Raw genomic sequence first — 13,223 nt, 5'->3', positions numbered from 1 at the left:
TGTCTAAAAACTAGAGCAGTCAAACGATTTAAATGTTTTCATCAGATTAATAACATTTTAGACTTTTGATTAATCGCTTAATTAAAAAGCCTTTTTTTCAACATTTTTTGCCCGGCAATTCTTTTGACATTTAACGTTATGAGGACATTTTTTGATCCACTGCACACTCTCATCCTCCTCTTTTTCTACTCAGTTAATTACTTGCATAATTTAAAATGAAAAAAAAATGCCGCCGGTAGTTTGACATGAACACATATTCTGAATGTCATACACAAACATTTATTGCATGTTTTACTTTAATGCATGTAGTTATGTTTATTGATCAAACACAACCTGTGCTACCTTTAACGTAACCATCCGCTGTCAAGATAAAGGATAATCTGTGGTCAAAATCAATAATGCGATTAATCTGCGTTCATACATGATTAATGCAATCTTTTTTTGGGGGCTTAATTCATTTAGTTAATGCTTTATTAGCACTATTAAAAACATACATTTCTGAAATATGCGTTCTGAACATATCATCTGAGCTGCATGTTTCAACATACCTGTTCAATCCGTGACACCACACCAATGCTGGGTGGCACCGTTTTGAGGGTCTGAGCCAGCGCGATCAGTGCCGGGGTGCTGAGGTTGGTCACGTCCTGGCCCTCGATGTCCACCACCTGGTCCCCGGGCTGCAGGCCTGCCAGGAAGGCGCTGCTGCCCTCCACAACGGACAAGATGTAGCTGGGCCCCGTGCCACCCAGTCGGAACCCAAAAGCCTCGGGCCAGTTCTGATTGGTAGCGGGAAGACCAAGAACTGGAAGGTGAAATGTAGAGTTGGGATCTTCTCAATATAGGCATGGATGAAGTGTATTTTAATTGGGCTGTCCCTTTTGTCAAAATATGCACGGGGACATGATCCTTAATTTATGATTAAAAACGCTCAACAATTTAACATGATCAAAATGACTACATTTTAACTGGTGTATATGTCCGATGTCAAAGAGGAACATTTTCTTATCCAGAGCTGTGAATGAGAGGCCAGGTAAATATATATTTGTAGCTTAAAAGAACATACTGAAGATTAAAAGTTTTCAACATGTCAATAACAGTTTTTGCCATTTCTGTTTGTCTTTGTAAATGTTCAGCGCGAGTAGCTCCATGCTTGCCTACTTTGCTTTGGTAAACAAGATCATCTGCTATGTTGTTACTAGTGCAAACAGATGATGTAATCATTTGTCTGCTGTAGTAGCTACTAGAACAGCTCCAACTAACGTCTACCGGAGACAAATTCCACGTGTGTTTCTTCCATATTTGGCTAATAAAGATGAATCTGATGTCAACATGGATGCACTTTGAACTACGGAATGTGCTAAAAAAAAAAAACGTTTTAAAAAATAACGGACTCATTGATAATAAAACCACATAGCCCTAATTCCAGTAGACATTAAATTTCATTCAAACAAGCAAGTGGATGATAGCACCAGGAGAGTGCAGCGCTACCTTGTGGTGAAGTTCGTAAATTACAGTTTGACAGAAAAGTCATACATCTCCAGTTTTGTCTGTCGACTGCTGAAAAAAACAGGTCATTCAAAAAACAAAACGGGTCGTGACTTATAACCTAAGGAGCATGATAAACAAATGTTAACGTTTGATTGGTTCACACACAGGAGCAGGCTGTTAGGCGTGAAAGGAAGGTCAGAGTGTCCTTCACACCTCTGCCATGGAGCTACTGCGCTCTTGTACAAAGCAAAACAAGCTTTGGGGGGGGGGGGGGGGGGTTCCAATGACAGTAACTATTTAGACCACACTGATGCCCCCTACTGGCCTTCCCTGGTGGTCACTGACCTCATTCTACTGGCGCAGGAAAGAATCCCGAGAGGCTAAAATGACATCTGGATACATCAAACCTGACTATTCGAAGAGGGGTGTTTTCTTTTAGTCAGCGGGGCAGTCATTAGTGGTTCTGTGCAACAACTGGTTCCTCATAGTTTGACCTCTCAACTCTGTAAACTACAATCACATCCTCAGTCAGTGTAATAGATTTCAATACATTGTGTACTGTACTAATGAATGGCTGCAAGTTAGAGAGACACATCTGTGAAAATATATTAAATCTGTGACGGGGAAGAAAATGATTGCGTGTTCTAAAAATATATTAAACACGGCATTGTAAAAAAGCATGGCCTCCTTAAGTCAAATAGGTGATTTAAGATGATAAACGTACCACCAATGCACAAAATGTGGCTGCAACTCGATATTGCAAAGGAAAAATAAGAGAGCTCGCTAATTGGAACAAGTCATCCATCAAAACAGCGGCAAGGAAGATTTTCTCTTTTGTGCAACTGTTCAGAAGCGCCGAAAGTAAGACAAAGCGAGGAAGCCCAATTAAGAAGACCAAAGTCAGAAAAGTAACAATCAAAAAGTCAACGAGAGGTGCAAAAGAATTTAATCAGAGCTACATACTGTATATAGTCTGCGATGTGTCTTGTCCAATTAAATATACATATCAATCACAACAGAAGATGTTGTCAAGTCTGCTAAAATATGGATCATAAACCTTTCCAAGCATTCTATTCTTTGTTCTATTACAAAGGCAATTTTTTTTGTTCTTTACCCTCACAGAAAGTTCATGACCTCATGTAAAAATGATGACGACCCCGTAAATGACACTTACAGAAATCCTTGGGAGCGCTCCGGGTGCCAGACTTGCTCTGGCGCAAGGAGAAGCGGCCCTTTCTGCTCAGGAAACGCCTCATCCTTGCCCGGCTGGCGGCGGGGCACGTTCCGGCCAGCCTTGCCCTTCAGCCCCCCGGCCTGGGGGGGGGGGTAGAAAACGCAGCCCAGGAGTGCCCACCGACACCCTCTCAACTTGGACCCCCAAGAACCCTCTCTTGCCCTGCTTGAATCAAATACCGGTAAGCCCAAAAAGGTCACATTGGTGGTCGGTCGTACTGCTCAAGGAGAAAACCCCTGAACAGCCTGAGGCTCACTCCAGCCTCAGTCAGTAGATGACGATCATGGAAGTGGGACAGTCAGTTCAGAAATGGTTCTTTGCAAGGAAAAGGTACATGAAGCCCCATTTTTCTATAAATACCTTTCCCTCCTCTCTCTCTCTCTCTCCCTCTCACACTCTCTTCATGTGCTGCTCGTGGACGCCGGGCCTCTCGGAGGGCTGAAGAGTGACCCAGAAACGGCGGCGTGTACCAGCCGGGGAAATGATTTGAGCGTCTGCCGTCACCTCTGCGACGGAGCGCCAGATAAGAGATGAAACCTGCGGATCCTCCTCAAGGTTACACACGCACACTCACACTCACGCAAAGTGGTCCAAGCAAGAAGAATGCAAGCGGCCTTTCAGTAGAGGAGGGCGGGCGAGCCACCTGATAAAAAGTTGAACTGAATAATGACAATGGCAGAAACCAGATTCTCAAAGTGTGCTACGGATACCGCTGTAGTATGCGGGCTCTCTCTCATGGCACACAAATAATCACTCAATTAAATTAAGAAATTGGGCATAAAAATGCATTTACAACAACTTAGATTTGAATCCAGTGTAATGCATTTGTTAAAAATGGTTGAATTTCATTTTTAAGTTCACGACATACCTTCTTTTTTTTTTGTGCGACTTTAAGTGCTGGTTTTTATTTTCTTATATTTAACCGCAGTGTTAATGCACAAACTGCATGCTTGTGACTATTCTCCTTCATCCAGGTCATTTCTCAGGGATTCGAATCGATCATAACCGGACTGCTCTGGTTGTCTTACGAGACATTTCTCCCCTCATCCGAGAAGGCTTCATTCTGCTTTTGTTTTCGGAACACTTGGGCTAACTATGTAAAACATTCGTACTAGCTAATTATAACTCGTCTATACAAATAACAACCTAAAATTTATTTTTGGTCAACATGGTGGCACTTGGAAGAGAGAAGCATTGCTTTAGGTCAGCGCTTCTCAATTATTTTTTTGTTATGCCGCCCACTCCAAAGGAGAAAGAAAAGAAAAGTGCACCCCCACCACCCCAATTCTCCGGAATTCATAGACCTTCTCAACGAGCAGACGGACGGCGGAGACGTGATCGGATGTGGAGCGGTTTGGCATGAGGGCGGGGCCACGTCTAACGGCTGGGAGAGCACGGGTCAGCAAGATTCCGCTCCGACTGGTTTTCCATCTCCAGCGGTGTTCGCCAGGGCTGCGTAGCTGCTCCTGACCCTTTCAATTGCATAGTAGACCACCTGATGTGCAGGGTCTGTGAGCAAGTGTCCCTTGGCAAATAACAACTGACTGACCTGGAATACGCTGATGACACCATCCTGCTCAGCACCTCTTACAGCCAGCTGAGGAACGCCTTAAGGTGAAGAGGCAGAAAAGCTTGGTCTCCATGTGAGCTGGACCAAGACCAAGTTCATGCATGTTAGTGAGGGATCTGATCCACCCCCCATCCTGACACCGTAGAGCCTGCGAAGAACTTTGTGTACCTGGGTTCCATGGTGACTGATAACGGGGATCTTAAACCAGAGATTCTCCGCAGGAGAGCCATGGCAGCCTCTGCCCTGCAGTCCCTTTGGAAACCACTCTGGCGGCACCAAACCATCTCACGCACGACGAAGCTCCGACTCTATAACACCGCCGTACTCTCCATTCTCCTTTATGGCTCCGAAACATGGCCCTTAAGTAAGACCTTGGCCACAAGAATAGATGGCTTTGACAGGAGGGCTCTCAGAACCATCGCGAACATCAGGTGGCCTCAGCAAATCTCCAACGAAGCGCTTAGAGCCCGCACAAACCAGCCTAGAGCCTCCCGCCTGGTTGCACAACGCCGCATCCGCTGGTTCGGCCATGTTCTTCGCCTTCCCCCTGATCAATTGACCCACGAGGAAAGCCCCGCACCCGATGGCTAGACATCATAGCGGACGACCTCCAACAACACGGAGTTATCATGAAGGATACAGATCTGCTGGCACAAGACCGCCAGTATTGGAGGGGCCTGGCTCACCTGGTTGGCTCAACGCAATGGGACGGGACACCAGCCCCAACGCAGGAGAAGTGATGATGATGACGCACTTTGCACTGGCTTCCCATACATTTCCGCATCAAATAAAAAATTCTCCTTCACACCCATCACTGTCTGCTCACAGAGCTCCTCAGAACTCCGCACACATCAGACAGAACCCGGTCAGGCCAACTGCGCCCGCACGCCCAGGACTCGGCTCAAGACCATGGGCGACAGGGCTTTCCAGTCTGCTGCTCCCCGTCGGTGGAATGATCTCCCAGACCACCTCAGAGCTCCACAGACGGTGGAACCTTTCTTAAAAAAAATATTATAATAATAAAAATTAAAAAAAAAAGACTCAAAACCTTTCTTTAAAAAAAAAAAAATCCTTTCCCTGTGAATTTCTATTTTGAGATTTGATTTTAGTCTCGACTTTGTACTGATTTTTATTGACTCTTTTTTTACTGTTGCCTGTGCTGTGCACTTTTGAGATTTATTTGATAAATGTAAAGTGCGTTAAAAATAAAATCTATTTTGTGCAGCCTGACAATGAGAGTGCCACTGCCACCTACTGAAGTGGATGTTAAATTAATTGTTTCTCGTACAGGCAATGACAAACAAACATGCTCCCTGCGTTCACACGCGCCCCCCCGGCATCGCACTGTGCCCCCTCCCCTCATTTGAGAAGGATTGCTTTAGGTGTTCCTAACTTGGTGTAAAAAGTTGGAGAACAATTTGCATAATGTTTTTAAGAAAATATCATTTATTTCATGTTGAATAATGAGTGAAACTGTCGGGTGAGGTGATTAATCTGACTTGGTTACCTGTCAGCAGGAGTCAAAAGCGGCTTGGCAGGCATATGTTATGGGCTGTAGAGAAGCAACAAGATGCAGATGACATCAAAAATATGCAGATTTTGTTTAAAAGGACATTTGCACCATTATTAAGATGACTTCAGCATATTCTGCTACCCTGTGAGTCGTTAAAAAGCAATTCATTCTGTGTATAAAAACATTTGTGCTTTGATGTTCTTGTGCGGTTAGAACCGCTTTGACCTTAGTTTGTTCATGTCGCTCCTCAATCACACAATGACAGTTTGAATCTCCACCTCTTGCGGCGTGGTGATCACATATTCCTCCTGCTGCTGCTGCACCAGCTGAATCGCCTCCTCGACAGCCTCTTCCGTGGTCACCATGGCGACCGTGCCCTGCGCGGTCTTGACGGCCTCGGCCAGCAGCGTGCCGTCGCTGATGGCCGAGGCCAGCGTCATGGCCACCTGCTCCGTCAGGCTCTCGGGCGTGGCGATGGTGATGGTGTCGCCGCAGTCCACGATGGACGCCCCCTCCTCGCCCCCGCTCACGTTGCGCAGGATGATCTGGTGGCTGCCTGTGCCGCCGGCACTGTGCGACTGGCTGACGATTTGCTGCACAACTTTCACGATGTGGTTGCCCATCTGGTGAGAATGGTAGAAATGAGGTTGTGGAATCATGTGACTGGCAGCTGCAGGGACTTTCACATGCTTTGACAAAAGCAAAAATGTGGGATACATGGCAGTCAACTCAACTTGGATAGTGAACAACAATTCTTCAAAAAAAAGCTTCATTTGTGTCCAGTTAGCTTAGTGCTAACAATAATTTTTTTTTTTTTAAAAAGCTAACAAATAGCATCTGTGTCTGTCTATAAACCTCTAAGCAACCGGTATTTTAAACGAAACAGCGGAGCAACACTTGGAGGTATATATTATTTATCCTCTACAAAGAATGACTAGTATAAGTGTGATTTACTAAGAATGGTAGCTATCTCCATGTACAGTGTTCCCTCGCTATAACGCTGTTAACTTTTCGCGGCCATGCAGTTTCGTGGATTTTTTTGTGTGCAATTTTGCGTGCAATTTTGCATAAAATTTTCTACACTAATGTACACATTTGATCAAATTTATGAAGGTTTGAACATTGAGATTGAGAATGTTTCAACAAGAGAGAAATATGAGAAAATGTAAATGCCTCGATGAGAAAAGCGTATAAACTGTGTGGTGAGGGGTTTTAGAGCCATTAAGCTAACTACTTTGCGGGTTTCATTTATTACGGGTATTATTTATTATTTTACACTACCCCCAGGTGGCCCAGACGCATACATCAAAAGGACGAGCACAAGGTCCACTGAATTGGAGCAAAAAATGTGGCAAAAATGGCTGAATTCATTATTTTCAATTAGATTAAACCATTACTGTTTGATTTCATGAAGAACAATATTACAGCGTTATTTTTTATTCAGCAAACATTGCAAACTTGTTATTTTTTGGAGAGAGGCGGTAACAAGATAAATGGAATTTTCATTCATTTCAAGGTAGACACATGATTTAAGATACAAGTGGTTTGAGGTAGGAGCGTGGCCATAGAACGAATTCAACGAGCATCTCAAGGCACCGCTGTATTGCTTTTCCAGTGACAGTGTCAGTTGTTATTGACTTTTCAAGATGCAGTGAGAGATACATTGCACGTACACATTCAAACAGTGCTATAAAATGTAAAACTCAATATATCGGCCACTACAGTATAAGATATTGTATTTCATGGATTTCACCCACAGCCAACGATAGTATAAAGTATTTTTAAAGAATGATAAGCTGTTGATACTGACCTCGTTTTGACTGTCCTGAATGAGCGTCACCCCTTCTTCATGACCTTCCTCATCTGTTTGAGTCTGAAGGATGTATGAGAAGAGCATGAGTAGACTAGCACATAGCAATAAAACAAAACAAAAAAAACATATAACGCTGGCTTTAATGTTCAGTACTTTCCAAATAAGCAGATTTTTTTTTATGTCTCCATTACAGAAAATGAAAAGTTAGGTAAGGCTAAACCAAAAACATCATTTGAATTTCAAATCTGTGAGGTGATTTAAATTTATATAATCTGACAGATTTGGAGTACCTTTGCAAGCAATTGTGGGCAACGCTTAAGAAAAAACAACAATGATTTTACAGTTTAAATTTCTTTTGTTATGTTGATTCATATTGGTTCAAAGGTGTGTACATTGCGCTGCATTTGTTTATACATTTAAAGATTGTCTCTTTTTTAAAACTGAATTTTACTGGAGATTCTCAGTTTACAATGGCAAGAAATTACCAAACACTAGTTTTTGCCACTTTTCAGATCAACGACAGGTGTAAAGGTAACGAATTGTTCTCATGTTTTTTTGTTGTTTAATATACAGTACATATATTTTAATTTTATTAGTTCACCTTTTGCCCTACAATTGTTTTGCATACATGCATGGTAATTATCACTGCATAGTTAAGTATATAGTTTAGTGATAGACTACAGTTGTTCCAATGTGTAAAAAAATAAATACAAATTTGGTTACATTGGAATTTAGTTGTAAAACGGAGAACCTCCAGCAAGACAATGATTTAATTATTTTGAACGTGACTATCAAGCGTAACCAACCTAAAACCAAGACCGACTGCTAAAATGTCCCTGGACTCTCTCACCTTGATGATGTACTCCTGCGTGTCTGCTACCACGGAGGAGAATTCCACCAGCAATGCATGGGGGTCTTCAGTGATGATTGCCGCTGTGGTGACGTTATCCTCGGAAACCTGCTCCTCTGTGACCACCACCTCCTCCTGCTGCTTGCCCGATTCGTCCTTTTGACAGCCCCCTAGTGGATATCATCACACCATCTGGATTATCAGGCCTGCTGACATTAAAACCGCCGCTTGAGCACCATACAGACCTTTGGCACGTATGTGGCGATTGAGAGTGCCGTGCTCGGCGAAGCCCCGACCACATTTTGGACACTTGAAAGGCTTTTCGCCAGTGTGGTGGCGAGTGTGTCGCACCAACGAGCCTTTCTCTCGGAAGCCGCGAAAGCAGAACGGACACACGTACGGCTTCTCCTCGCCGTGCGTCCGCTGATGCACCTGCAGAGCGTTCTAAACGAGACCATCACATAAAGGTAAAAGAAGGGTACACGTTGGAGAATCAGGTGGTGCACAGATAGTGATTGTCTAGGATGGGTCACCTTGGTCTTGTAGGATTTCTTGCATCTGGCACAGTGGTAGGGTCTTTCATCTGAGTGGGCCCTCATGTGTTCACGGACGTGTCCGACGGTTTTGTACAGCTTGCCGCACTCGCCGCACTTGTAGCGCCTCTCGCTGACGTGGACTTCCATGTGCTTCTTCAGCAGATACCCGCTCAGGAAGTCCCTCTGGCACAGGGTGCACTTGAAGGGCTTGTAACCTGCAAACACAACATCCGATCTTCAGTCACGACAAAGTATGTAGATATTTTCAAATATTTTTGGCGCTATATAAAATAAGGATTAAACCAATTGATCAAGTTATTTTATTGTTTTTGTGGTGTTTTGTCACCTTTCAATTTACCTGAATGGCCTTTGACGTGGAAGCGGAAGTAGTTCAAACCCTTAAAAGAGCGATTACAGTGTGGACATGTGTACAATTTGGAGGCTGTCTGATCCATTTCCTGTAAATACAAACAAAATAAAGTTTAAATTTGTTTGAAAAAAAGTGTGTGTAAATGTCTTAAAATATTGCTTCATCAAACTATTCTAACCCAAGCCCATTACTAAGGTTGTCAATTTTCATCCTAACACCTAAATTAGCCAAATAGTTTGTAATCTCCACTGTTTGTTTCCCCGCTTACCTGTGCCACCATTTCCACCAACTCCTCTTTAACTTGGATCTCCGTGCCATCAGCGACAGGACACTCTATGATCATTTTCTCCAGCTCATGTGCGGCCTGCGGAGCTTGCGCGACCTCCTCAGTCCTCAGCGCGATGCCGGAGTTGAGGATGGCCTGGCAGATGAGGTTGTCGCCTGCAGCCGCAGCGGCGGCGAGGGCCTCTGCCTGAGACTGATCCACCATCACCTACGGGAGAGTACACAGGTGTTCCTAATGTTGTGACCAGCGAGTGTATCGTATCCATCGGCCTTCTCGACACACACCTGTTGCTCCTGTGTTGTGCCATCCACCTCCATGGTGAAGTGCACCTGGTGGATGACCCCTTGGGAGCCCGCCTCCACCAAACTGACGACGGCTGTTTGCGCCTCCACCGCCTGCTCCTCTTCCAGCTGCTCCTCCACCACGACCACCTCCCGCTGGCTAGTCTCTGCTGGGATATCGGCGCCAAGTCCTGGATACAAGTCACACATACGCACACACCTTTCAGCTGCATACACTACTTTAACTTGCAAGTTCAATTCATTCTGTAATCAATACAATTTAAAATCAAATTTCCCCGTTGAAATTAATTTAAATTAATCAAGTTCAGCTCAATTCATCATCAATCTTAAGTCATTCACTTCCATAAATTAATTTAAACTATTTCTATTAGTGTAACGTTTTTTTTCTACTTTGGTTAACGAGAGTAAGAAAACCTAGAATTTTTTTTATTGTACATTTAGAACAAATATAAAATTAGTGATGAATTGTGAGTTAACTAGTGAAGTCATGTGATTAATTACAATTTAAAAAATTAATCACCTGACGCCCCTAATTTTTAATAATCTTTTATTTTATTTTTTTAAATAAAAATATTTAAAAAAGAAAAAATTAGGGCCGTCGGGTAATTAATATTAGCAATCGTAATTAATCGCATGACTTCACTAGTTAACTCACGATTAATCAGTAATTTTATATCTGTTCGAAATGTACAATAACTCTTTTCTAGGTTTTCATACTCTTGTTAACATTTTTTTATAACGTTAAACTAATAGAAATAGTTAAAATGATTTGTTGACGTCTATAGCCGTCAATGGCAGTGAATGAGTTAATAAAGACTTCAGGCATTGTGTGTGGGAGGTAGGTATCCAAATAAGGAATATAAGATTTTTTTTTTTTTGCGGCTTTTGGCATTAATACCTTTTTTCCTTCCATCCTTGCTCACCAGAATCTCCTTGCACTGAACAAAGCGGATCTTCTCAGTGCAGGGTGTGAGGGACTTGAGGTGTCTGGTGAGAGCTCCCGACTCTCTGAAGGACTGGCCGCACAGCACGCAGTGGTATGGCCGCTCATCTGCATGGCAACACCAAGTGTTATCATTTGGACTTTTATTTTATTTTATTTTTTAAATGACAAACCCTTCGAGCACTTGAGCATACCAGAGTGACGGCGGTTGTGACGAATCAAGGAGCCTTTAGTGCGGAAGGAGTTGCTACATAGCTCGCATGCAAAGTTCTTATGATCGCTGTGGGTCTTCATATGCGTTTTCAAGATGTTGCTCTGTTAAATACAACAAAAAAGGTTTTAGTCACAGTCACCACCCTTTGCTTGGTATCACTTGTGTAGTACGAGTCATATTTGTGATGCACCGTTTTAAAGGTCTTGTCACAGAGCTGGCAAAGGTACCGGCCGTCTACATTGACTTTGTAAACGGGCTTATCGTCCTCTGCATTGTCAGAAACGGAGCCTGTAGGCGTCTCAGACGGTTTGGACAATTTCAGAGAGGTGACTTTCTTCCTGCAGCCTCGTCCCAACAAAGCAGTGCTTGCACCTGCTAGGAAAATAAATGCATTTCACTCAACTTGCAGATAATACAATAATTTAAAGCATCCATCCATTTACTATATCACTTAAGAGGGCTGGACCATTGTCTTCTCTTTTTACCTTTCTATGAGATTTTGTCAGACCCATCTGACTTTGCGTTAAAGGCAGACTACACCCTGAACTGGTCGCCAGCCAATCACAGGGTTTATAGAGACAGACAACAATTCAGACTACCAAAGAATTGGAATTAAGGCCATGCTGGGTGTAGTGAAGGGTTTACTTACTGTCACTAAAGTCGGTGCTCTCTGGCTCTCTGGCAACTTCTTCCACCGCTTGTGTGCCTCCATTGGCAGTCTCAACCTGTTGTGACAATAATGTTACTTTCAACAGTAGAATGAGATTGAGAATATCTTTATTGGCCAAGTACATCCAAAACACACAAGGAATTTGTCTCTGGTAGTTTGAGCCACATTGGTATTACCGGAACAAGAAACCAATGCATAACAAAAATAACATTTAGGACTTAACACACAGTACAGAGTCTTGTTTAAAGAAAGCACTTAGAACCTTTAAGGTAGCAGTTCAGTTTAAAAATGGGATACATGATACAAAAAGTTGGCAATATTGGTTGAAATTTAAGGCCGACCTTAAAATGCACTGTAACCTTTCAGGATAACTTAATTTGACCCTGTCTAAACTTTAGAACAGACATATCCAACTCTTCAATGTTGAAGTACTTTTTAGAAAACTTGCAGTGCTTCCCACACCATGTTAATACTTGGGCAGGCCACCCAAGTAAATTCGGCACCACCCAAGAAGTTTTCAAGAAAATTTATTAAAAATGTATTTCAAAAGAAAAAAATGTGTCACAACAGGATGTACCGCATGTAATATTAGTTTGCTGTCAGTCACTTGGATCGTGAGGCTAGAGGAGACTAGTAACAGGACTGAAACCCGCCTCCCATCCCCACCGCCAGAGTCCACCCACCCAAGTAGATTTGAAATCTGTGGGAAACACCTAGTTCATTTAGAATTGTCTTAAGAGACCTCTTTATCTTGCTGTTCACACTTGACATCATGAAAGCAAGGTGGCACCTAACAATTGAGCAACAATAGCTCAAATATGATGTTCTCAGAGGGAAGTAGCCACAGAAAGCCATACAAGCAGACTTTTTTTTGACATTTTAATGGCTCACCTAATGTGAATTTTGCCCTTTAGCTCCTCGTTAGTGATCAGCATTGAACAGTATAAAAAATACTTTACGTATCGTTGGCCTTACCATTTGCTCTTCACCATGACTGCTCGGCTCACGTCTGCAGCCGTGACCCAGTTTGTGTTGAATAAAAGCCTCCAATGTGGAAAACTCGTTGTGACAGCGTCCACATTTGTGCACGTCCTCATCTAGTAAAAACAAGTTTAGAGCGATTACCCTATGCTGCATTTAAATATGAAGTCGAGTGCAGGTTCGTGTAGTGTGCACACCTGAGATATTTAAACTTACGTTGCTACCGACTGGTAGCTGCTAGCTGATAGCAACGTCGAAATTTGGAGGGAATTTTACTAGGCCCGAACACTAAAAGCACAACATATAAAGCATGTTTACAAAGTAATGAGGCTAACCTTCGTCTCCCAGATTCGTTTGTATGGTAATGGTCTCGCTGCCGTTCTTCGCGTGTTCGCCGTGTTTATGTGCCGTAAGATTATTTTCGACATTCATGTCGTTCGAGGTCTCCGTCTG

At 43.1% G+C, this 13,223-nt stretch overlaps 2 protein-coding genes across 4 annotated transcripts in view; both read right to left on the bottom strand.

Annotated features, from left to right (window-relative positions):
• The window catches only part of grid2ipa (glutamate receptor, ionotropic, delta 2 (Grid2) interacting protein, a), a 34,239-nt gene extending 31,281 nt beyond the window's left edge, over positions 1-2,958 (bottom strand). The window contains exons 1-2 of the mRNA XM_086092842.1: positions 2,663-2,958; positions 549-802 (exon numbers count right to left, since the gene is read on the bottom strand). Coding sequence (XP_085948968.1) covers positions 549-802; positions 2,663-2,744 — 336 coding nt within the window. The 5' untranslated portion in view covers positions 2,745-2,958. The remainder of the gene's footprint in view (positions 1-548; positions 803-2,662) is intronic.
• A 2,757-nt stretch (positions 2,959-5,715) lies between these two features.
• e4f1 (E4F transcription factor 1) lies at positions 5,716-13,217 on the bottom strand. 3 transcript variants are annotated; one of them, XM_086093349.1, is made up of 15 exons: positions 13,106-13,217; positions 12,765-12,886; positions 11,769-11,844; positions 11,310-11,494; positions 11,100-11,220; positions 10,861-11,013; positions 9,945-10,132; positions 9,643-9,867; positions 9,363-9,462; positions 9,002-9,219; positions 8,714-8,912; positions 8,469-8,638; positions 7,616-7,678; positions 6,084-6,428; positions 5,716-5,844 (listed from the first exon to the last, which is right to left on the bottom strand). In XM_086093349.1, exons 1-15 carry the CDS (start codon positions 13,200-13,202, stop codon positions 5,803-5,805), a joined length of 2,304 nt encoding a protein of 767 aa, XP_085949475.1. In that variant the 5' UTR covers positions 13,203-13,217; the 3' UTR covers positions 5,716-5,802. The 3 variants fall into 3 exon arrangements, with proteins under 3 accessions (XP_085949475.1, XP_085949482.1, XP_085949488.1); XM_086093356.1 differs by having other exon boundaries at positions 12,968-13,116; XM_086093362.1 differs by having other exon boundaries at positions 5,716-6,428.
• Positions 13,218-13,223: the final 6 nt, after the last annotated feature.

This window comes from Leptonotus elevatus, chromosome 1 (assembly GCF_054856555.1).
Source record: "Leptonotus elevatus isolate MCC_2025b chromosome 1, RoL_Lele_1.0, whole genome shotgun sequence".
NCBI classification, from domain to species: domain Eukaryota; kingdom Metazoa; phylum Chordata; class Actinopteri; order Syngnathiformes; family Syngnathidae; genus Leptonotus; species Leptonotus elevatus.
This window is presented reverse-complemented; position numbering and strand designations above follow the sequence as displayed.

Excerpts from the sequence above, each read along its gene's own strand:
- e4f1 (XM_086093349.1), bottom strand. The coding sequence starts at position 13,202 with ATGAATGTCGAAAATAATCTTACGGCACATAAACACGGCGAACACGCG. Across the intron at positions 10,133-10,860 it reads CAAGGATGGAAGGAAAAAAG|GACTTGGCGCCGATATCCCA; the intron begins GTATTAATGCCA and ends ACTTGTATCCAG. Across the intron at positions 9,463-9,642 it reads TGGTGGAAATGGTGGCACAG|GAAATGGATCAGACAGCCTC; the intron begins GTAAGCGGGGAA and ends TTGTATTTACAG.